A 25104-nucleotide genomic window follows, 5' to 3' on the forward strand; every position below is an offset into this window, starting at 1 on the left:
TGGTCCTGCTGCACCCTGGTGCTCAGACCTGGACATTAGAGCTGAGCCCCTGGGCTTCCAGGCCCTCTGCTGCAAGGCTGGGGACGGGGCATGTGGGCGTGTGGGGAGGAGCCTCGGGCAGGGGCCGCAGGCTCTTTCTTTTACCCACCTGCTGCTTTCCTTTAAAGATCTGTGGGCTTTGGTCTCTGTTATTTCGGGGAGTGGTGGGAACTTCCAGACGTTTTGTGAGTCATTCCAGGTGCCCGCACCCTCGCCTGCAGTGCTAAAGCTTTGACCCAAGCAGAGGGTGTGATGTCGGTCCTGTGTCCTGGCGCCTCAGTTATGTTGGATGAGGGCGCAGTTATGGAGATCATCCAGGATCTGGATTCAATGCCCCATGTCTTCTAGAGCTGGTGAGCAGCTTCTGGGTGCCACGCAGAAACAGCCAAGAGCCCTCCGTGAGCCACAAGGAACGGCCTCCTCATCAAGCCCTCCTGCCTCTCGGTGCCAGCCCTGTGTGCTCAGCATGGGCTGGCATGGCTTCCTCCTGAGGACGCTTGCAGTGGTGTCGGAATTCTCAGGGGCTTCCCGGCTGCACGATCAGGTCCGTGGTCCAGGCCCATGACTTGGTGGCACTCTTGTCCTCTTACTTCCAACTTTTCCCTGGCCTCTACCCATCCTCTGCCCCACCTCACTGCCCTTTCCCACCAGACATTCCCCTCTGCTGGAGGCAACTGCCTGAACTGCGGCTCCTGGCTGGAGCGAAGAACCTGATTCCTCCCTCCCTGCCCAGGCCCTGACCACCCTCCCTCCTCCACGAGGGGCCCAGGGTAGGACACCCAGATTCTTCTCCTGAGACCTTGCTCGGAGGGGTTGCCGGGCCCTTGTTACACCTGGACACTGTCAGGATCGGCCTTGTCCTTCTCCCTCGGTCTCCCGCAGTTGGCGCTCAGCTGGACTGGGCTGCGGTGGGTGGAGCAGGGGTCTTCAGGGCCTTGGCTCTCATTTTCCCTAAAACAATTCTGAAAAGCTGCCAAACCACTCGCACGTGTTGACGTCAACATCTACGTTTCTTTAAAAATCCAGACATGTAAATAATGGCTAATAATGTCATTTCTGGTGTGATGTAAATACTCACATTTTGAAATAAAACTGTTAGTCACTCCTGTAAATGTATCTAGGAAGCTAAATGCCAAAATGGTTTTGATACCTACTGTCAGTCATTTAAAGAATCTGTAAACACAGTCTTCTTTAACGGTCCGAGATCTTCATGCTAACATTTTTCCTTAGACGCATCATAGCCATCTGGTTTTTGCCCAGATTATATCTGATGATGAATTATTTTTATGCTCTAGTTTCTGTTAACTCCTCATCACACTTTGCAGCAAACACACATGTAATTTTCAATAAATCAGATATTTAATACAGAAAAAAGTAAAGTTGAAGTAAATGGAGGTGGACCATGACCGGCTTCTGCAGGGAGCTGCCCTGTGGCTCTGGCAGCAACACGGCCTCCTCACTTTGTCTCTGTTTGCTGGGCTGGCCCTGTCCTGCCAGGTTCACCGCACAGGGTAACCAGGGCAGCTGGGAGCAGACGGAGCCCCCCGTCCACCTGTGTGTGAGTGTATTTGTGTGTGTATTCGTATGTGAATTTGTGTGTGTATGTGTATTTGTGTGTGTGTATGTATATGTGTATTTGTGTGTATGTGTATTTGTGTGTATGTGTGTATTTGTGTATGTGTATTTGTGTGTGTGTTTGTATTTTTGTGTGTATGTGTGTGTTTGTGTGTATTTGTGTGTGTGTATGTGTATGTGTATTTGTGTGTATATTTGTGTGTACGTGTATTTGTGTGTGTATGTGTGTATTTTTGTGTATGTGTGTGTTTCTATTTGTGTGTATTTGTGTATGTGTGTGTATTTGTATGTGTATGTGTGTATATTTGTGTATGTGTGTGTTTCTATTTGTGTGTATTTGTGTGTGTGTGTGTATTTGTGTGTGTGCGTGCATTTTTCCTCACTCACTGTCTCTCAGGTTCAACCATGTTGTTATGGGCAGTAGTAATTGATTGATTATTGTTACTGGATTGTATTAAATTACACGAATATTCCACAGTCTCGATTCTCTTTCCACTGCTGGTGGGCACTTGGGTGGCTTCTAGATTTGGGGCATCTTTTGTTCGGGTGCCCGTGTTTCTGTGGGGCCTATCTTTAGAGTGGGGTTGCCAGGTCCTACATTACACATGTATGAAGTTCCTGTTTTCCCCGCACTGGCGATGGCTGGGCACGGGGGCGGGTGTTGGGAAGGTGACCTTCACCCTCCGCTTTGCCAGCCTGGCTTCTACTGGGTGGAGTGTGCCCAGGTGTGAGTCTGTTTCTAGACCATGTCCTTTCCCATCCGTCTTTCTATCAGTTCTGCAACAGACACAGAAGTCTCCGCAGAGCCCACCCCATCTCTTCCCCCGCCTCCTTCTGCTTCAAGAAGGTCCTGGCTGCCCGCGGTCCTCTGCATTTTGAGACCCACCTGGAAGCAGCATGTCGTGTGCCTCGGAGTATGGCTGGGGTTGCGCTGACCTGCACAGCCTCCTCACCCGTGAACATGCATCTCCTTCCACATGTTCAGATCATCATCGTGTTCTCTCAGTGATATTTTGTAGTTTTCTGTGAAAAGGCCTTAGGCATCGTTTGTTCTGTTTAGCATGAATGTCTGATATTTTGTGGTGCTACTGTAGATTCTGTCTTTGCAAAACACTTATTTTCTGTTTAGTGCTGGCCTGTAAAATAAAGTTGGTTTTTGTATAATGACGTTGTATCTGGCAACTCTGCTAAACCTGCTTATTAATTCGGATCTTCACATTGCTTTGGATTTTCTATGTAAGCAACCATATCATCTGAGAATAATGTCAGGCTGACTTCTTCATTACGAATCCTTCTCATGTGTCTTTCTTCCTCCTCCTCACTATCCCTGCCAGGGCTTCCTAAACAACAGAATAGCAGGTGTAGTGGCCATCCACTCTGCTGAGTTCCCCGTGGGAGAGAAAGCCAGCTTTCCATTTCACCATTAAGTGTAATTTTGCTTCAGGTTTTTGTAACTCCCTTTAGCAGATTAATTAAGTCTCCTTCTCTTGCTAATTTGCCAAGGGTTTTATTAAATCACAAATAGGCGCTGGATTTTATCAAATGTGTTTTCTGCATCTATTAAGATATTATGTGACTTTCTCTCATCTTCCAATAACGTGTTAGATTACATGGGTCAATGTTTGATGTTGAACTAATTTTGCATTCCTTCCATCTGATTGTGATATAGGCTCTTTACTGAACATGCTGGGTGTGGTTGACTAATATTTTGCGTAAGAACTTTTGCATTTATTTTCATTGGCCGGTGACGTGTCTTTCTTATAATGTCCTTGTTAGCTGTAAGTCTCAAGATTGTGCTTCTTCATGAAATAATTGGGATGCGTTTCTTCTTTCTCTATTCTCAGAAAGAGTTCTAGTTCTAATAAAACTACTGTTATTTTTTCCTTAAATGTTTGGTGGAATTCTCTGGTGAGGCCATCACTGGATCTAAATGTATTTGTTTTTAAATGCGAAGGTTTCAAATTATGAATTCAATTCTTTAATACTTATACAACTATTAAGATGCTTTCAGGCCAGGCACAGTGACTCAGGCCTATAATCTCAGCATTTTGGGAGGCTGAGGCAGTAGGATCACTTGAGGCTAGGAGCTAAAGACCAGTCTGGCCAACATAGTGAGACCCCATCTCTAAAAAAAAAAGCTTTCATATTTCCTGGGAATTTCTCTCTTTTCCACGTTATTGGCACCAGCTCGCATGTATTATCTGTCTGCTCTTTACCCTTTAATTTCTGTAGGGTCTGAAGGAATAGCCCCTCTAATTCCTGACATTTGTTGCTTGTGCCTTCTTTCTTTTATCTTGATTGGATTTGCCAGGACTATCTTGATTTTATGAACCCTTTTAAAGGATGTACATTTTTTATTTTGTTAATTTCTGCTCTTATTTATTTATTTATTTATTTATTTTGGAGATGGAGTCTCACTCTGTTGCCCAGACTGGAGTGCAGTGGTGCAATCTCCGCTCACTGCAACCTCTACCTCCTGGGTTCAAGCGATTCTCCTGCCTCAGCTCCCGTGTTGCTGGGACTACAGGTGCATGCCACCATGCCCGGCTCATTTTTTTGTATTTTTAGTAGAGACAGGATTTTACCATGTTGCCCAGGCTGGTTTCGAACTCCTGAGCTCAGGCAATCTGCCTGCCTCAGCCTCCCAAAGTACTAGGATTATAGATGTGAGCCACCACACCTGGCCACTGTTCTTACCTTTATGATTTCATTCCTCTATTTTTGGTTAATTTGTTATTATTTTCCTAAATTCTTGAGATGATTGTATAACTCACTGATTTTCACCCTTTTTCTTATCTTTTCTTTCTTTCCTTTTTTTTTCTTTTTTTGAGACGGAGTTTCACTCTGTCACCCAGGCTGGAGTGCAGTGGCACGATCTCGGCTCACTGCAAGCTCCGCCTCCTGGGTTTACACCATTCTCCTGCCTCAGCCTCTCGAGTAGCTGGGACTACAGGTGCCCGCCACCACGCCCGGCTAATTTTTTTGTATTTTAGTAGAGACGGAGTTTCACCGTGTTAGCCAGGATGGTCTCGATCTCCTGACCTCGTGATCCGCCCGTCTCAGCCTCCCAAAGTGCTGGGATTACAGGCGTGAGCCACCGCACCCAGCTCGTCCATCCTCCCTCCCTTCCTTCCTTCTTTCCTTCCTTCCTTCCTTCCTTCCTTTCTTCCTTCCTTCCTTCTTTTTGAGACAGACACTCACTCTGTCACTCAGGCTTGAGTGCAGTGGCATATCTCGGCTCACTGCAGCCTCCACCTCCCGGGTTCAAGTGATTCTTCCACCTCAACCTCCGGAGTAGCTGGGGTTACAGGCATGTGCCACCATGCCTGGCTAATTTTTGTATTTTTAGTAGAAACCAGGTTTCGCCATATTGCCCAGGCTGGTCTTGAACTCCTGACCTCAAGTGATCTACCTGCCTTGGCCTCCCAAAGTGCTGGGATGACAGGCGTGAGCCACTGCGTCCGGCCTAAATCTACCATTTGTTAAGTGTTTTCTGTTTTCCACTTGTTCTCTGCTCCCTTTTCTTTCTGACTTATTTTGTATTAGTTATTATTGTATTGTTTCATTTCTATTCTATATTAGTTGGAAGTTTATATGTAGCAGGATGAGCTGCAGACAAAACCTCCCAGACACCGAGTTGTGGAAGGAAGGGCTTTATTCAGCTGGGAGCATCGGCAAGCTACTGCCTCAAAATCCGAGCTCCCTGAGTGCACAATTTCTGTCCCTTTTAAGGGCTCACAACACTAAAGATTTCACATGAAAGCGTCATGATTGATTTGAGCAAGCAGGGGGTATGTGACAGGGGCTGCACACACCGGTGGTCAGAGAGAAACACAATAGGACCGGGAGCTTCACTATGTTCTTTTATATAGTGCCTGGAATCTATGACTAATATCAGTTTCTAAGTCATGAGTTGATTTTTAACTACTGGGTTTAGGCCAGGCAGGCCCAGGCCTGGTTTTGGGCTCTGGGCTGCCTGTCTTTGGTTTTACTTCCTTGTTTTTTTCTTAAAACAGGTACTGAGTATAAAACAATATAAAACAATATGAGAGGGTCTCTCTCCCTCCTCATGTAGACCTGCTGGAATCCATGGCTTGTGTTTTTAATCAGTTTGGGAAAGTTTTCACCATTCTGTCATTAGACGCTGTTTCAGCGTTCCCTCCTGTTCTCTCTCTCTCTCGGCTCCCAACTTGTCCCGGTGTTCGTGGACTCCAGGGACACATGTGTGACAGATGGTTCTGCCCAGCTCCTCCCGGCGTTCGTGGACTCCAGGGACGCATGTGTGACAGACGGTTCTGCCCAGCTCCTCCTGGCGTTCGTGGACTCCAGGGACACATGTGTGACAGACGGTTCTGCCCAGCTCCTCCCGGCGTTCGTGGACTCCAGGGACGCATGTGTGACAGACGGTTCTGCCCAGCTCCTCCCGGCGTTCGTGGAGTCCAGGGACGCATGTGTGACAGACGGTTCTGCCCAGCTCCTCCCGGCGTTCGTGGAGTCCAGGGACGCACGCGTGGTGGATCTGTGCACGTGTGATGGATCTGTGCACGCGTGGTGGATCTGTGCACGCGTGATGGATCTGTGCACGCGTGGTGGATCTGTGCACGCGTGATGGATCTGTGCACGCGTGGTGGATCTGTGCACGCGTGATGGATCTGTGCACATCGCACTGTGTGTGTCTTTTGCCCTCTATTCTGTAGTTTATCTTTTAGGTTTATTCTGGGTGTTTTCAGATGGTCCATCTTCCAGTTCACAAACTCTCTTTATGTCTAATCTACCATTAAATGCATTCATTGGATTTTTTCCATTATTTCTTTTTCAGGCCTTTTATTTTAAAATTTTAATGGTTTCTGATTCTCTGCCAAAATTCTCAACCTTAGTTTCCATGTCTGTCAACTCTCAAACATCGAAAGGATCAGAATCCAGTTTAAAAGAGTGTCTTCAAGCGTGAAGCTGAAAATAGCCATCCGGATAACACAGACTCCAAAGGAAAAGCCAAAAAATTTGGGTCTCCCTTATATATGCAGAAAACAGAGAACTTGAAAAGGGTTACGGCGTTTTTCACACAAGGCTGGCGCGTGAGTGATAGCAATTTGATTAGTTATACCTTGTTTGTTTTCTGTTTTCCATTTAGAAGAGCATATTTAGCATACAGCCTTACACTGTGTGGTGGTCACGAGGTCTCTGTCAGTCAGGGAAGAAAGGCGCGTTAATCTCTAACAAAGACCAGGAGGGAAGAGGAAGGGTCTTCCCAGGCGCCTTCAGTGTTCTACATTTTACAAAACAATGTTGGTCAAGAAAAGGCTGATCTGCAAACAGGGAACAACGGTTGCAGCTGCCTGTCCTGTGAGTCAGGTCCCGTTGTTGATTCCCGTAAGGGCTCAAAATCATGTGGATTTCCAGGGACTTTGGCTTTGAGTGACTGATTCCTGTGTGTTGTTGAGCAGGGTGGGCAAGCGCGGGTCACCTTCACAAGCCTGTCTGAGAGCTCCGTGAGCTGCAGCCCCTGCGTCTCTCCTGTTGTCTGCTGTTTCTTGCTGGCTTTTATGGGTGTGATCTTTTCTCTTTGGGTGCCTGATTATTTTAAATTGTGTGCTGGCTACTGTGTTTGCAAAAGTATTCTTGGAAATTACTTGAGGCCTAGGGTTACTTTATTTTCCTCCAGAGAGAGTTTTAGTTGGCTCCTTTGGCACTGTTTTTTTGTTTGTTTGTTTGTTTTGAGACGGAGTCTTGCTCTGTAGCCCAGGCTGGAGTGCAGGGGCGCAATCTCGGTTCACTGCAACCTCCGCCTCCCGGGTTCAAGCAATTCTCCTGCCTCAGCCTCCTGAGTTGCTGGGATTATAGGCGCCTGCCACCACGCCCAGCTGATGCCCCTTGCCCCCAGGAGTTCACCCCTCTTTTCTTTGTTTGTGGTATTTTATGAAACACACTTGGTTTTGTCGGGGTGTGTGCGATGGGGATCCCTGACCCCAGGAAGGTTCTGAGTGACGGGAGTATCTTCTGTTATTCATGAGGAGGCCTGTGATAACTCCACGGTTATGGCAATGAGGTGGACCGTGGGACCCCCGGAGAGGCCCCAGGACGGGAGTCCTCAGGGAGACAGCAGTGATAGGATCCAGGTGGGAACTTTCCGGGAAACACTGCCCTCCAGGAGAGGGGTCTGGAGACCACACTCTGGAAAACCCCAAGCAACGAGATCTGATGAGCTTCTGGGTTTGAGCCTGAGAGGTGCCGGGGGGAGGCACGGCTGGAGAGGAGGCTCTGGGCCCTGCGGGCGCCTTGGCCACCACCTCCATCAGGCTGCACATCTCTGTGGACCCAAAGGAGGAAACTGAGGCACAAAACACAACTTCAGAGTTCACTTCGGCCAGGCTGGGAGCAGCCAGCCGGGACACCCTTCCAGGTTGCCCTGGCGATGAGCTCCGTTCAGCCTTTGTTATAAGCAGGTTTTTATTTTTTTTAACTCTTATTTTAGGTTTGGGGTAACATGTGAAGGTTTATTACGTAGGTAAACACATGTCACGGGGTTGGTGGTACACATTATTTCATCACCCAGGTACTAAGCCCAGTACCCAACAGTTACCTTTTCTGCTCCTCTCCCTCCTCCCACCCTCCCCACTCAACGAGACCTCAGTGTCTGTGGTTCCCTTCTTAAGTTCATAAGTTCTCATCATTTCACTCCCACTTATAAGTAAGAACATGAGGTGTTTGGTGTTTTGTTCCTGTGTTAGTTTGCTAAGAATAATAGCCTCCAGCTCCATCCATTTTCCCACAGAAGACACAATCTCCTTTTTTACAGCTGCATAGTATTCCACGGTATACATGTACCGCATTTTCTGTATCCACTCTGCCATTGATGGGCATTTAGGTTGATTCCATGTCTTTGCTATTGTGAACAGTGCTGCAATGAACATTTGCGTGCTCGTGTCTTCATGGTGGAAAGATTTCTATTCCTCTGGATATATACCCAGTAATGGGTTTGCTGGGTCAGACGGTAGTTCTGCTTTTAGCTCTTTGAGGTATCTCCATGCTGCTTTCTGCAATGGTTGGACTAATTTACACTCCCACCAACAGTGTACAAGCATTCTCTTTTCTCTGCAACTTCAACAGCATCTGTTATTTTTTGACATTTTAGTCACAGCCTTTCTGACCTGTGTGAGATGGTATTGCATTGTGGTTTTTACTTGCATTGTTCTAATGATCGGTGGTACTGGGCTTTTTTTCACATACTTGTTGGCTGTGTGTGTGTCTTCTTTTGAGAAGTGTCTGTTCTTGTCCTTTGTCTACTTTTTATTGGGATTGTTTGTTTTTCTCTTGTAAATTTGTTTAAGTTCCTTGTAGATGCTGGATATTAGACCTTTGTCAGACGCATAGTTTGCAAATATTGTCTCCCATTCTGTAGGTTGTCTGTTTACTCTGTTGATCGTTCCTTTTGCTGTGCAGAAACCTTCAGTTTAATTAGGTCCCACTTGTCAATTTTTGCTTTTGTTGCGGTTACTTTTGGTGTCTTTGTTATGAAATACTTGCCTGTTCCTATGTCCAGGACGGTATTACCTAGGTTGTCTTCCATGATTTTTATAGCTTTGGGTTTTACATTTAAGTCTTTAATCCATCTTGAGTTGAATTTTTGTATATGGTGTAAGAAAGGGGTCCAGGTTCAGTCTTCTGCAAATGGCTAGCCAGCTATCCCAGCACCATTTATTGAATATGGAGTCTTTTTCCCATTGTTTGTTTTTGTCAGCTTTGTTGAAGATCAGATGGTTGTAGATGTGTGGTCTTATTTCTGAGATCTCTATTCTGTTCCATTGGTCTATGTGCCTGTTTTTGTACCAGTACCATGCTGTTTTGGTAACTGTAGACTTGCAGTATCATTTGAAGTTGGGCAACGTGATGATTCCAGCTTTCTTCTTTTTGCTTAGGATTACCTTGGCTATTTGGGCTCTTTTTTGGTTCCATATGAATTTTAAAATAGTTTTTTTTTCTAGTTCTGTGAAGAATGTCATTGACAGTTTGATAGGAATAGCATTGAATCTGTAAGGTGCTCTGGGCAGTATGGCCATTTTAACTCTATTGATTCTTCCTATCCACAAGCATGGGATGCTTTTCCATTTGTTTGTATCTTCTCTGACTTCTTTGAGCAGTGTTTTGTAATTCTTATTGTAGAGATCTTTCACCTCCCTGGTTAGCTCTATTCCTAGATGCTTTATTCTTTCTGTGGCAGTTGTGAATGGTATTGCCTTTCTGATTTGGATCTTGATTTGGCTGTTGTTGGTGTATAGAAATGCTAGTGATTTTTGTACATTTATTTTGTATCCTGCAACTTTGGTGAAGTTGTTTATCAGCTGGAGGAGCTTTGGGGCCAACGATGGGGTTTTCTAGATATAGAATCACGTTGTTTGCAAATGAGGACAGTTTGACTTCCTTTCTTCGTATTTGGGTACCCTAGGACTTCTAGTACTATGTTGAATAGAAGTGGTGAGAGAGGGCATCCTTGTCTTGTGCCGGTTTTCAAGGGGATGCTTCCAGCTTTTTTTGCCCATTCAGCATCATGTTGGCAGTGGGCTTGTCATAGATGGCTCTTATTAGTTTGAGGTATGTTCCCTCAACACCGAGTTTATTGAGAGTTTTTAACATGAAGAGGTGTTGGATTTTATGGAAAGCCTTTTCTGCATCTAGTGAGAAAATCATCTGGTTTTTGTCTTTCGTCCTGTTTATGTGATGAATCACACTTATTGATTTGCATATGTTGAACCAACCTTGCATCCCAGGGATGAAGTTTTCTTTGTTTGTTGTGTCTCTGCCAGGTTTTGGTGTCAAGATGATGCTGGCCTCATAGAATGAGCTGGGGAGGAATTCCTCCTCCTCAATTTTTTGGAGTAGTTTCTGTAGGAATTGTACCAGCTCTTCTTTGTACATCTGGTAGAATTCGGCTGTGAATCCATCAGGTCCTGAAGTTTTTTTGGTTGGTAGGCTATTTATCATGGATTCGATTTCAGTGCTCATTATTTGTTCAGGGAATCAATTTCTTCTTGGCTCAGTCCTGGGAGGGTGTATGGGTGCAGGAATTTATTCATCTCTTCCAGCTTTCCTAGTTTGTGTGTGTAGAGGTGTTCATAGTAGTTTCTGATGGCTGCTTTTATTTCTGTGGGTCAGTGCTAACATTCCCTTCGTCATCTGTAATTATGTTTATTTGGATCTTCTCTCTTTTCTTCTTTATTAATCTAACTAGTGGCCTATTTTATTATTTTTTTTAAAAAAAACAGCTCCTGGATTTGTTGATTCTTTGAATGGTTTTATATGTCTCAATTTCCTTCAGTTCAGCTCTGATTTTTGTTATTTCTCATCTACTAGCTTTGGGGTTGATTTATTCTTCTCTAATTCTTTCACTTGTGAATTTAGGTTGTTAATTGGAGATTTTTCTGACTTTTTAATATGGGCATTTAGTGCTATGAATTTCCCTCTTAACACTGACTTAGCTGTGTCCCAGTGATTCTGGTGTGTTGTATCTTTGTTCTCCTTATTTTCAAATAACTTCTTGATTTCTGCCTTAATTTTACCCAAAAGTCATTCAGGGCCATGTTGTTTAATTTCCATGTAATTGCATGGTTTTGAGTGATTTTCATAGTCTTGACTTTTTTTTTTTTTTTTTTTATTGTGCTGTGGTCTGAGGGTATGTTTGGTATGATTTTGGTTCTTTTATATGTATTGAGAATTGGTTTATGTCCAATTATGTGATTTTAGAGTATATGCCATGTGGCAATGAGAAGAATGTATAGTCTGTTGTTTCGGGTGGAGAGTTCTATAAGTAGTACTATTAGATCCATTTAGTCCAATGTTGAGTTTAGGTCCTGAATATCCTTGTTAATTTTTTGCCTCAATGACCTGTCTAATACTGCCAGTGGAGTGTTGAAGTCTCCCACTAGTATCGTGTGGGAGCCTGTGTCTCTTTGTAGGTCTCCAAGAACTTGTTTTATGAATCCAGGAGCTCCTGTGTTGGGTGCATATATATTTAGGACAGTTAGGTCTTCTTGCTAAATTGAACTCTCTACCATATATGCCTTTCTTTGTCTTTTTTGATCTTTGTTGGTTTGAAATGTTTTGTCTGAAGTTAGGATTCCTACCCCAGCTTTTTGTTTTCCGTTTGCTTGGTAGATTTTCCTCTGTCCCTTTATTTTGAGCCTATGAGTGTCATTACGTGTGAGATGGGTCTCTTGAAGACAGCGTAGTATTGGGTCTTGGTTTTGTATCCAGCTTGCCACTCTGTGTCTTTTAAGTGGGTCATTTAGCCCATTTCTATTCAAGATTAGTGTTGACCTGTGTGGATTTGATCCTGTCCCTGTGCTGTTAGCTGCTTATTATGCTGGTGTGTTTGTGTGGTTGCTTTATAGTGCCACTAGTCTGTGTATTTAAGTGCATTTTTGTATTAGCTGGTCTTTTGTTTCTGTATTTAGTGCTCCTTTCAAGATCTTTTTTAGGCAGGCCTGGTGGTAATGAATTCCCTCAATATTTCCTTATCTGAAAAGGATCTTCTCTCTCCTTTACTTAGGAAGCTTAGTTTGGCTGAATATCGAGTTCTTGGGTGAAGATTTTTTTCTTTAGGAACATTGAATATAGGCCCCCAATCTCTTCTTGCTTGTAGGGTTTCAGCTGAGAGGTCTGCTGCTAGGCTGATGGGGTTCCCTTTGTAGGTGATCTGCCCTTTCTCTCTAGCTGCCTTTAACATTCTTTCTTTCATTTTGACCTTGGAAAATCTGATGATTATGTCAGACATTTTGGGGATGATCTTTTTGTACAGAATCTTGCAGGGGTTCTCTGTATTTTCTGAATTTGACTGTTGGCCCCTCTAGCAAGGTTGGGGAAGTTTTCATGAACGAGATCCTGAAATACGTTTTCCAAGTTGTTTGCTTTCTCCCCTTCCCTTTCAGGGTTGCCAGTGATTCATAGATTTGGCCTCTTTACATAATTCCACACTTCTTGGAGGTTTTTTCATTATTTGTGTCTGTCTTATTTCAGATAACCAGTCTTCAAGTTCTGAGATTATTACCTCAGTTTGGTTTATTCTGCAGTTAATACTTGTGATTGCATTGTGAAATTTTTTTTTTTTTGAGGCAGAGTCTCACTCTGTCACCCAGGCTGGAGTGCAATGGCCGGATCTCAGCTCACTGCAAGCTCCGCCTCCCGGGTTTACGCCATTCTCCTGCCTCAGCCTCCCGAGTAGCTGGGACTACAGCTGCCCGCCACCTCGCCCGGCTAGTTTTTTTTTGTATTTTTTAGTAGAGACGGGGTTTCACCGTGTTAGCCAGGATGGTCTCGATCTCCTGATCTCGTGATCCACCCGTCTCCGCCTCCCAAAGTGCTGGGATTACAGGCTTGAGCCACCACGCCCGGCCATGAAATTCTTTTTTTTTTTTTTTTTTTTGAGGCGGAGTCTCGCTCTGTCGCCCAGGCTGGAGTGCAGTGGCCGGATCTCAGCTCACTGCAAGCTCCGCCTCCTGGGTTTACGCCATTCTCCTGCCTCAGCCTCCCTAGTAGCTGGGACTACAGGCGCCCGCCACCTCGCCCGGCTAGTTTTTGTATTTTTAGTAGAGACGGGGTTTCACCGTGTTAGCCAGGATGGTCTCGATCTCCTGACCTCATGATCCGCCCGTCTCGGCCTCCCAAAGTGCTGGGATTACAGGCTTGAGCCACCGCGCCCGGCCGAAATTCTTTTTTAAAGAATTTTTTTGAGAAGGATTCTCACTCTGTCACCCAGGTTGGAGTGCAGTGTCATGATCTTGGCTCACTGCAACCTCATCCTCCTGGGTTCAAGCAATTCTCCTGCCTCAGCCTCCCGAGTAGCTGAGATTATAGTCACTTGCCACCATGCCTGGCTAAGTTTTGTATTTTCAGTAAATATGGGGTTTCACCATGTTGGCCAGGCTGGTCTTGAACTCCTGACCTCAGGTGATCCACCCATCTTAGCCCTCCCAAAGGGACTTGAGCTCTGGGTGCCTCTGCTGCTGGTTCTGCCCTGCAGGCCTCCCTGAAGGGTTGTGCTGGGTGTGGTTGGAGTTGTGAGTATGGAGTCTGCTGTGATTATAAGGGAAGTTGTTGATATTTATGTAGAAAAGAAGTAATTAGAGTGAGTGTAAGAGTGTCCTCTTAACACTGGTTTTCCCAGTACCCACGTCCTGGGACGGGAGTGGAAAGGAAAGGCAGGCCCTGGCAGCCCCGGTCATTTCTTGGGACACAGGACAGAGGTGTGAGGTCTGAGTCCCCGCCCACTTGGGCCTGAGCTGCGCTGCTTGTCCTCTGGAATTCAGCCGTCTGCAGATCTGTGGCCGGGGGGGGATGCAGCCTGGGGTCCGGGGTCCTGGGTCCGTGCAGGACCGTCTGTGGGCAGCCATGTCTGTGCTCAGGCTCTGGCCCTGCAGCATCCAGGAGGCCTGGACGGCCAGCGTTGGATGGTGAGAGCTGCCCTGGTGGGCCCCAGCTCACCTAGCAGCCCTCCCTCTGGGCCCAGAGGAGCTGGCACGGCGGGCATGAGGGGCTTGTCTGGCCGCTGAGCCCCTGCAGCCTGACCTGTCTCACTGGGAGACACTGGTCTTCTAACTGTGGCCCAAGGGACAGGCCTCTCACGTGTGCCAGGCCCTCCTATGCCCCTCCTGCTCCGCCTGCTCTGAACAACCACAGCACTCGGATGCCGGCTCAGACTTGGCCCCAGGGACCCTCCAAATTGGCTTCTCTGTCCCTGTCCCCAGTAGCCTCCCCGGATGCCCACCAGGCCCTGCCCCTACCCCACCACTGACCTGGCCTCACAGCACTTTGTCCTCACGAGGTGCCCACCCTGTTCTCTCCCCACCTCCTCTGTCCCCTGCCTCCCTGCGCACACGCTGCCCCTGCAGACATAGGGCCGGCCTCCATCTGCCCAAGGTACCCCCACCCCACCCACCTCAAAGGCCACAGAACAGTCTTTGGCCTTGAGTACGGCAGGCAGGATTTCCACCCCAAGGTGCCTGTGCGGTAAAGGCTCTGCGGAAGCCTGTGGGCTCGGGTGCAAACCCTGGCAGCGCAGTGGAGGGGACGTGTGGCGAGGTGGGACACAGAGGAGCAGGGTCCACGTGGGACACGGGGGAGCAGGGTCCACGCTCCCCACGCAGTGAACACACCCACTGTTCCAGCTCAGGCCTATGCTGGTCCCAACAACGTCCCCTGACAAATGCAAGCACCAAGGGTCAGGGGGCAAGTGGCAGGACTGGTCAGGCACCATCTGGGCACTGGGTAGGTGCGGAAGTGCCCGTTGCAGCCGGTCTCTGCATGTGGGGTGCATTCACCACATCTGGGCAGGGCTCCGAGCTCCTTCCAGGGTCCCCACACAGGCTTCCTGCAGCTGCCGTCAGTCCGGGTCAGGCAGGTGGAGCCTGTGGGCCCCGACCCAGACTCTTCCCCACAGAACCTGTGGGGGCTCCTTAGCTGCCCGAAGCCCCTGCAGGGGTAGCTCATTCAGAGACAGAGCTGCCCAGATCGGAGCCCTGTCGGGGCCTTCGCGGGAGATGCAGCAGATGCCACTGTGTGTGTGTCTCCCAGGACTGGAGGCCTCCTCAGCTAGGACCGCTCCAGAGAACTGTCAGGGTCTGGAGGCACAGGCGGCCTCTGCTTCCTAGTCCTTTAAGCTGACTAAAGTCATCACGGTGTTGCTGTATGGTAGGAGACACACGAGCACAGAGGCAGGGCGGAGGGGCCGCCTCACGCTGTTCCTCTGAAGAGCATGCACACATATGCACACTTACCCTCAAACACACGTGCATGTGTGCACCCACCCACAGAGGGACCTGCACACAACTCCCACAGAGGGACCTGCACACCACACAGGCACACACTCTCACACACACATCAACACCCACACAACCCACATGCCACTCACAAACACACGGGCACACAAGCACACCCACACAGGCCGGCGTGCACCCACGCTCCATCCCATCCAAGACGCAGACATACAGGCACACACACCCGCACAGGCCACTGCGCACGCACCCTCCATCCCATCCAACACACAGGCACACGGGCACACACACCCACAAAGGCTGGTGTGCACCCACGCTCCATCCCATCCGACACGCAGGCACACGGGCACACTCAAGGAAGGAAGTGGCACAAAAGTCAGATGCGGAATGCAAGGTTTGGCTCTGGCTCCATGGTCTGGTGGAAGCTGACTTTGAGCCAGGAGCCCTTTGGGGTGGTCAGGCTGTGGATGTTTATGCTCCAAAACGTTACGTGCAAGTGGATATGGCCCAACACCGGTCCCAAGTGGACTCACGAGGCTAAGTCAGGATAGAAACACACAGAGGTTTAATGTTTCATGTTGACTTTCTTTGGTTGAACGGTGGCAGGCCTCTCTGCTCAGCCAGGAGCACTGAGGGCAGAAAGTTCATGAGGGGCTGGAGGGGCCAGGCAGAGCAGCCTCGCCCCAGGATTCAGGACACAGAAGGGGGCCAGACTCTCAGGTGTCCCTCTACCCCCATCTAGGGCGAGAAAAACACACGGGGATGCTATTAACCAGCCTCACAAAGAACCAACGATGCCAAGACTGTATTTTTGTGTGGACGGTTCTGCACCTACAGTGTGTACACAGCACAGCGGGGGGATTCTGGTTCACACCAGCTATGGAAGCAGGTGAAAAGGTGAGGCGGAGGCAGAGCCGCCTGGCAGTCATCCGGTGGCTGGTCTGGTTGACCTGTAAGGACACAGGGGGTTTGCTGGGAGGAGCACACTGTGGGTTACAGCGTCACAGTCAAGTTTACCAACACCCCGGGAAGTGGGGCTCCTCATACTCACATACTGAGTGTCTCCAGAGAGCCCTTCCACTGAGCAGGCGCCGGGAACACTCCCCAACACCCCACTTCACGGAGGTGCACGTTAGGGAGGCTCTGCACCTGGTGAGACCTCCCGACTGGATAGCAGAGTGCACCCACGAGTCTGCTGACATTGACGTTTGCAGGGTGAAACACTCTCCAATGAAAACCCAGTGTGTGGGCGGCTGGAAAACACACTGCTACGTGTGTGCACACATGTGCATGGCAGGTGCATGTGTGTGTTAACTATGTGTGCACATGTGTATGTGTGTGACACGCACGTGTGTGCGTATGTGCAATATGTATGTGTGTGTGTGTATGTGACATGCACGTTTGTGTGCGTGCATAGGTGTGTGATATGCACGTGTTTGTGTGTGTCAGTGTGTGTATGTGATATGCACATGTGGTTGTGTGTGTGCATGTGTAGGTGTGTGATATGCACGTTTGTGTGTGTGCATGTGTGATATGCACGTGTTTGCGTGTGTGAGTGTGTGTATGTGTGTGATATGCACGTGTGTGTGCATGTGTATGTGTGTGGCATGCACATGTTTGTGTGTATGTATACGTGTGTGATATGCACGTGTGTGTGTGCATGTGTATGTGTGTGGTATGCACATGTGTGTGTGTATGTGTGTGTATGTGTGTGGTATGCACATGTGTGTGTGTATGTGTGTGTATGTGTGTGGTATGCACGTGTGTGTGTGCATGTGTATGTGTGTGGTATGCACATGTTTGTATGTATACGTGTGTGATATGCACATGTTTGTGTGTATGTATACGTGTGTGATATGCACATGTGTGTGTGTGTGTGTGTGGGTGAGCACGTGTCACAGACAAGGAGGAGGGAGGGGGGAGGGAGGGAAGCTGTGCACAGTTTCACGCCCATGGCCCTCTGGACTCCCTCCCACCAAGGGACGGGCCACTTGCTTTCACAGAAGGCTTGTTGTCATCAACATCTGTCCTTTGAGTCAGGGCTTGGTGCCCAGATGTTCATGGAGATGAGAAAAAGGGAAAGGAATTTTGTCCATGAGAATGTCCCGTCTGCAGCCCCTCTTCTTTTTGGAATAAACCTTGTTGCCAAGTGCCTATACTGGAGTGGAATCCAGTCCCATCGGCGGCTGGTTTTGGAAGTCGAGTCTTCACTAAAGGATGTCTGGGCATCTTCCCAAGGCTTGGGCCCCTGAGAGCACTCCATTGGCCCTCTGAGGCCGACAGCCATCCCCAAAGTCCAGAGTGCGGCTGCAGCCCACAGCATCCATGGTGCTCTCAGTCCTGCAGGGCTGGGGCTATGACAAGGACAGGGTTGACAAGGGACACTGAGTGGGCAGAGGTGTGCAGGGGTCCCGTGAAGCTGCAGGGGTGGCTCAGACACACGACAGCAGTGGGTCCCGAGGGTTCTGCCCAGAGTGAAAATGCTGGGGACAGACCTGCCACCACCACCCCTGGAGTAGAACGCAAGACACACACATTGAACACTGGGAAAGGTCAGGGCAGCCCCCTGCTGCGATCTCGGCCCCGCCTGGCCACACCAGGGGAAGCCAGGACTCCGTGGATGGCAGGGCATCTCAGGCAGGGCCACGCTGGGGTCTGGGTGGGTCCTTTGCTGGAATCCCCTGCTCTGCCTCTGGGGCGCCCCAGGACTGGAGGCCACAGGACAGAAACCAGATGACCTTGTGCAGGGACCAGCACGTGGAATTGGGACAAAAGGAGTGGGCGAGGCCCAGAGCTTTTCCCCGCTGAGGTCTTTCACAAGGAAGGGGGCAGGGGTGTGAACTGCTTCTGAAAGGTGGGGTCACTTTGGTGCCCCCAGTGACCTCATGTGGCAGATGGGCCCCCCACTCTGCTCTGAAGCTCCTTCAGGAACACTGTGTCCCCTGCTCCGCCTACACAGTAGTTTCATTTTTCCAGGGTCCTGTTCGGATGTTGCCAGTCCCATCGGTGCCAAACGGCAGGCCTTCTAGCAAGTTACCCTTGGGCAGCCCATTCTGGCTGGGGCCACCAAAGGGCAGGGACTGTGTCCTCCGCAGCATCTCCAGGTGGCCGGGCCCAAGCGCTGCCTCCCTGCCCAGCCGTGTGGGGCAGCTGTAGAGGGCAGGGCTCCCATCGCTGCCCTCAGGCTGGCTGACCATGGGGAAGGGGTCACCCTGGGCGCAGCAGGCCAGCGTGTGTGCCCCTTCTGGGCCATCCAGAGAGCTGGGGGGGCTGTCTGTGCGCGAGCTTCGGGGGCTGCCGTCCAGGCTGGACGGGATGTGGTAGGCGTATTCGGGCTCCTCTGCTGGGTGCCGGCTAAAGTAGGGCGGCTTAGTTCTGCCCTGAAGGCACCCGTGCAGGTGAGGGTCGTGCCCGAAGGCACCCTCCTCCTGTGCGTGCATGTGTGCCTCGTCCGCCATCAGTGGCTCGCCCTGCATCTTGGCGCAGCACGGGGTGGCTGGGGACAGACAACTGGCGTGGCCCTGTGCGGCCTGCAGGTTGGTCATCTTGCAGGGTCCCGGTGGGTGCGCGAAGCCCCGTGGCTGGCCGAGGCCCGGCGAATGCAGGCAGGCGGCACGGCCCAGCGCGGCTCCGTTGGCATCGAGTGCGGGGTGGGCATCCCTGCGGCGTGGGCAGCATGCCCACCAGCACTGCCACACGTCCTCGCGCTTGGCGCAGTGGTGGATGAGCACGAAGAGCCCCAGTGTCACGCAGAAGGCGCCGTACAGGCAGCTGAAGACCATGTCCAGGAAGTGGCCCTGGGACACGGCCAGCGCCCCAAAGGCCCACGTGGCCGTGAACAGGAACAGCGTGAAGGCGGCAGCGCGCAGCTGTGCCTGGAACGAGTGCTCGTTCTGCAGCACCGAGGCGCCAGGGGCATCGCGTGCGGGTGGGGTGCTGGGCCGGATCCCACGGCTGCCGTCGGGCGTGGCCAGCCGCCGCTGCTCCTCGGGCTGTGCGCGCATCTCGTACCTGCGCCCTGGGTGGCGCCGCAGCTGCACGTAGGTGCCCAGGAAGTACACGCAGGTGACCAGGGCAATGACGGCGGCCGGGCCGTAGAAGGCGCCCAGGCTAGGCTCCCAGGCCATCCAGCAGCTGTGGGGAGACGCACGTCAGGGTCAGCCGGGCCAGCACGGCCAGGACTCAGGACTTCTGCAGAGCAAAGGGCCCCGCAGCCGCCCGGACCAGCAAGTGGCTTTGCACAACTGCGGCTTGGGGGCCTTGGGCGTTTCTAGAGTCGCTGAGAGTGTGGATGGGAACGGGGCCCTATTGGCCCTACCAGCTTGGGCGGTCGGGGAGCCAGGAAGGCGTCCCAGGTGTGGGCGGAGGTGGAGCTGGGGGGGGGGCCAGGTGCAGGGTGGGCCTGGGTGGGCAGGAGCAGGGAGGACAGAGCTGGGTGGCTGCGGCCAGGAAGAGGCAGAGCTAGGTGGGCGGGGCTGAGCAGAGGGCAGCGCTGGATGGGTGGGGTCAGGCAGAGGGTGGAGCCGGGTGGGCGGGGCCGGCGTGAGGTGGGCGGGGCCAGGTGGAGGTGGAGCCGGGTGGGCGGGGCCAGGCGGAGGGCAGGCGGACGGGCCATCCTGGGTCCGCAGAAGGAACTGAGGGCCTGAATCAGGGGTTCCAGGCTGGTTCTGGGCACCGATGGCGGGACGGCTGGGTTCGTTCTACCCTATGGGATTTCCCTTCTCAGCTGAGCTCCGTGCCGCTGCCAAATCGCTATTTGTCCCCAGACCCCTCCCACAGAAGGCTAACCAGGCCTGACTCGTCCAGAGGCAAAGATTAGGTTGGAGTCCCTAGGAGAGGAGGGGGCACTGCGCACTCCTCAGGGGCGCGAGCTGGGAGGGGCACAGCTCTGGGCGAGCCCCAGGTCCAGGCCCAGGCCTTGCTGCTTCGTCCTGGTCTCCCCCACTGCAGGTGCCCCGGAGGGACCTCGGGCAGAGCCCACCCGCTGCTCCCAGCTCCCAGCTCTGGGCGCCCGGTACTCACTACGCCACGTCTTCGTCCTCTGTCCCGTAATTCCTGATGTTCGTGGCAGCCGTGACCCCACAGATGATAAAGGGGACCCCTCCACTGATGAGGTAAAACCTGCCGGAGAGGAAGGCGCTAACCACCTTGCAGACGCTGCCTGCATCCTCCGGGGACAGCGCTGTCCCTCCCCCACTCCGCGGGGCAAGGGAGAGCGGCGGGCGTGGGCGGAGCAGGAGGGGACCAAGACCCCCGACCGCCCACCGAGCACCCTGTGCCGGCCTCGCCTGGCTTCCCGCGGGCCTCTGCGCCTGGAGAGGGCCCTGGCCAGGTCCCGGAACAGGTGGGCCCCAGGAGAGCTCTGTTAGCTGCGGACTTCTCTGCAGCTGCAGGGAGCCCCTGGCTGCAGGAGGGACCGCTCCTCGGAGCGGCGTGGGGTCACACAGGGAGCTGAGTGTCCCACTGAGTCTCCAGGTCATGGCCCCTCCCCACGGGTAGTGCGCGTGGCCAGTGACCAGTGGTGCCCCGTTTTAAACAGTTTTAAAGCCCCGCTTAGCCTCAGGGGAAGCAGTTTGGAGGGCGGTGGTCTCTGCTCTCTGTCAGACCCAGGAACCCTGCCTTGCATGGGCAGTCTCATCCTGACAGGCACGGCCCAACCCCAGGGCAGGAGCTGACCTTCCCCTCCGCAGGGCCTGGCAATTGTGCTGAGGGCACCCAGGGGTCCATGCATGATGCTGTGTGTCCCGGACCGGGTGCATTTGCTCACCGCCTCCAGCCCCTGGCCTGAGCCATAAGACCCCCTGGCTGCCAGCCCTATGGAGCATGGGTGACCTAGGGGCCGGTTCAGAGACCATCCCCCATGGGTGCTGTCTCCCCGGCTGCTGGGAACACCCAGGTCGGCCACGGACCCCTGCCCCACGCGTTCAGTGGGCTCCAAGGTGCAGGGGTGGGAGGGGTGGCCCTGGGTCTGGTGGTTCTCGGGGACCCCTAGGAAACCTGTGCTTCCCAGACTCTATATCCCAAGAAGATATCCTTCAGAAATAAAGATGAAATAAAGACATTTTCTGATAAAAATAAAACTAAGAGCACTTGCCATGTATGGACCTGTATTTCAGGAAATGTTGGCTGAAATTATTCAGGGTGGAGGGTAGCGGACCCTTCCGCAGGCACCGCACCTGTGGAAAACCCTAACCAGACCTGCACGGTGGGCCTTGGGCTGGGGGTCCATGCTGTGGACTTCATCAGAACAGCAGGGAGCCCCTGGGATGCTTGGGGGAACTTGGACTGTCTGGAAGGAAGGAGGATACCAGAAACGCTGAGGGATAAATAGAAAAGCTTTGTCTCCCCCTTCTTAATTTCCTCCCTCTTTCAATGACTGTTTCAAGAAAGAACTTGAGCACCGCCTTGTGTAGGGTACGTGGGGATGGTGCTATGCCCAGCATCTGTAGGAGGAAAGGTGGGAGGCAGGAAATGGTCCTATACAGTTTCAAGTTTTCTATAAATGTGTTATATGAAGAGAACAATTTTACTCTACATAAGATGTGGAAAGGTTGTGGATTTTAATCCCTTAGAGCAACCATAGGAAACTAGGTAAAAACTAGGCTGGACGCGGTGGCTCACGCCTGTAATCCCAACACTTTGGGAGGCCAAGGTGGGCGGATCACGAGGTCAGGAGATTGAGACCATCCTGGCTAACATGGTGAAACCTCGTCTCTACTAAAAATGCAAAAAATTAGCTGGGCATGGTGGCGGGTGACTGTACTCCCAGCTACTTGGGAGGCTGAGGCAGGAGAATGGCGTGAATCCGGGGGGCAGAGGTTGCAGTGAGCCGAGATCGCACCACTGCACTCCAGCCTGGGCGACAGAGCAAGACTCTGTCTCAAACAAACAAACAAACAAACAAAAAAACTAATAGATATATTAAAACAAAAATTTTAAAAATGTTAAAATAATCCAAAAGAAGGAAGGAGAAATGGAAGAATTCCAAAGAGCAAAACAATCACTTAAAGTGGTAAAAACAGAAAACAAAGAGTAAAATGTAGACTAAATTCAACCAAATCAAAATTCCAATTAATTTTAACAAGCTAAAGGCTCCAATCCAAAGGCAGAGATTATCAGGATAGATAGTAAGCTCCTGGAACATGGTGACTAGAATAGAAACACTGAATATAAGACACAAGTAGGCTGAAAGTAACTGGATGGAAAAAGCCATACAATGCCAACTGTGAGAGTAAGAGAGCTCCAGCGGTTACACCGATGCCAGGCAAAGTAGATGATAAGACAGTGAGATAGAGGGGCCCATGGGATGCAGAAGTGTCCGGGATGGACCCACAGCACACAGTTGTGGTGCAGGACGGACCCACGGTGCACAGTTGTGGTGCAGGACAGACCAGAGACAGTCCATTGATTTTCTGAGTAGGCATCCAACCACCCTACTGGATGGGAAGCAGGAGAAACCTGCCCGACGCTGTCACCCAGATAGTCTGGCAGTTTGTTCCTGCCGAGCGGGGAGGGGGCCCGGGAGAAATAAAGACCAATGTTTCTCTGAAGGTGAAGACAGGGGGGAGTGAGCCACACATGACTTTGGCAAAGAGTTGGCTGTGAAGCCCACAGGTGGCAAAACAGGACATGGAGTGGGAAAGCAGACCCAACTTCTTATAGGGGCCATGGGGACCCGGCCGGGACAGTCTCATCCAGAGCTTGTTCTAGCAGGGCCTGGGCTCAGCTGTCCACACCCGGCTGACCTGTGATGTCAGCACGGGCACCTCTGCTCTGCTCCCACGGTCAACGGTGGCACAGAAAGCCCCCCAGGGTCCTGCTGCTGCCAGGCACAGGGATCCCCTAGACCCTGCTCTGGACACACAGAAGGCCATTGTCTCCGAGCCAGCCCTCCACCCTCTGCAGGAGACGGAGCTACAGGTTCTGGCCTTGAAGTCCCCTTTGGCGTCCGGCTCAGGGCGCGCTTTGTGCAGCAAGGCCAGCCCGCCACACTCCTCTGTGGCCCGTGGCCCCAGTTACCCACAAGGAGCCCGCAAGAAGGCCTGCAGCAGTGGCCTCTGCGCACCCAAGGCTGGATGATGGAGCAGCTGAGGTGTCCTGGAGGCCCTGCCTAGGTCTCACCAGACGATGCAGCACTGTGAGCTCCCCTGCCTTCCTGTGGCTGCAGGTCTTTTCCTGAGGACCCCAGTGTCCTGCAGCGAGCGTGGAAAAGCTGCTGGCAGCTGCTCAGAGGAGACGCCGCTGCAGCCTGTGGGAGGGTCTGTCTGTGTCTGGCCGGCCGTCTCCAAGCTGCCTGCCCGGCTCTGCCTGCCGGGACCACCGGCTCCAGGCTCCGTCCCGGCGCGCCGTGCAGGTCGGCCGGCAGAGGGCGCTGGAGGCCGCCGCTTTTCTCGCGCCGCCGCTGGGCAGTGACTGCCGTGGACTTGCAGGCGCGGGGCTGGGGCGCGGCCGGGGGCTCTGCTGGGTCCAGCATCCACCAACCACCGCCCGGCGTGGGCCGCTCACAACAGCCTCAGCCCACCTGTGTCCGGGGAGCTGTTCCTGCCCATCTGGCAGCTGGGAGCACCCTCTCCTATGGCTCCGAGCCCCAGCCAGGGTGGGGGTCCAGCTTGTCCTCCTCCTCTGGGCACTGACGCGTCTGTCACTCAAGCGTCGTATTCTGTTACCTAGAATCCCATCTAAACCCCAGCTGGACTCTGGGCGTCGAGGAATGTCCAGCCACCCCTCTGTGCCCAGGTGCCCAGCGTCGGGACAGTGGCTCGCCATGCCAGGCCACTCACTGGAACATCTCCGGGTTACGTGATTTCCGGGACTCAGGCCAACGGCTGCGTTAGATGAAGGTTTCTAGAAAGGGAGGGCGGATCTGAATCTCGATGAAATCCTAACAGCTTCCCCTTGGGAGCTGTGAACCCAACCCAGAGGTGTCCAGAGGAGCAAAGGCGGGAGCTGACTCACGGCAGAGCACATTGCTCAGAGGCCGGGGAGGGTGCCTGGCTGGGGAGGGTGCAGAGCTGGGGAGGGTGCAGAGCCTGAGAGGGTGGCCTGGCTGGGGAGGGTGCAGAGCTGGGGAGGGTGCAGAGCCCGAGAGGGTGACCTGGCCGGGGAGGATGCAGAGCTGGAGAGGGTGCAGAGCTGGAGAGGGTGGCCTGGCCGGGGAGGGTGCAGAGCTGGAGAGGGTGCAGAACTGGGGAGGGTGGCCTAGCCAGGGAGGCTGCAGGGCCAGGGAGGCTGCAGAGCCCGGGACCAGCCCTGAGTGCACTGCCACGTGACCCAGGGCCAAGTGAGGGAGGAGTGACCATCAGTGCCGGGGCAGGTAGATGAGTGTCACACAGGAGAACAGGAGCTCCGACCTACGTCGGCTGAATAACGCCCCCAGACATCCATGTTCTCTTCCCTGAAACTAGTGAAGGTTTCACCTCACACGTCAAGAGGGACTTTGCAGATGCGGTTAAGTGAGCGATGGTGAAGGGCGGAGACTGTCCTGGGTTGTTTGGCTGGACTGACATGACCACTGGAGCCCTCTTAAGAGGGAGGGCAGAGATCCCAGTGGAGAGAAGATGCAGGGCTGCTGGCTTTCAGGGTGGAGAAGGCCCCAAGCCCAGGAGTGATGGCGGCCGAGGCAGCCCCAGATGGTGCCGGGGGGATGGAGGCAGCCCTGCCCACACCTCGATGTCGGTCCCGCGGGGCCCGTTTTGGACTTATGGCTCTCGACTGTCGGATGATCCCC

General features: G+C 52.1%; 1 protein-coding gene across 2 annotated transcripts in view; it reads right to left on the reverse strand.

The window, feature by feature from the left end:
* Positions 1-17253: 17253 nt before the first annotated feature.
* The window catches only part of ADGRA1 (adhesion G protein-coupled receptor A1), a 39677-nt gene continuing 31826 nt past the window's right edge, over positions 17254-25104 (reverse strand). For both annotated transcript variants that reach the window (XM_033208904.1, XM_033208905.1), the window contains exons 5-6: positions 20400-20498; positions 17254-19511 (exon numbers count right to left, since the gene is read on the reverse strand). In XM_033208904.1, coding sequence (XP_033064795.1) covers positions 18329-19511; positions 20400-20498 — 1282 coding nt within the window. In that variant the 3' untranslated portion in view covers positions 17254-18328. The remainder of the gene's footprint in view (positions 19512-20399; positions 20499-25104) is intronic.

The sequence above is a fragment of the Trachypithecus francoisi genome, unplaced genomic scaffold (genome assembly GCF_009764315.1).
Source record: "Trachypithecus francoisi isolate TF-2019V2 unplaced genomic scaffold, Tfra_2.0 Lachesis_group9, whole genome shotgun sequence".
In the NCBI taxonomy this organism is placed as follows: Eukaryota; Metazoa; Chordata; class Mammalia; order Primates; family Cercopithecidae; genus Trachypithecus; species Trachypithecus francoisi.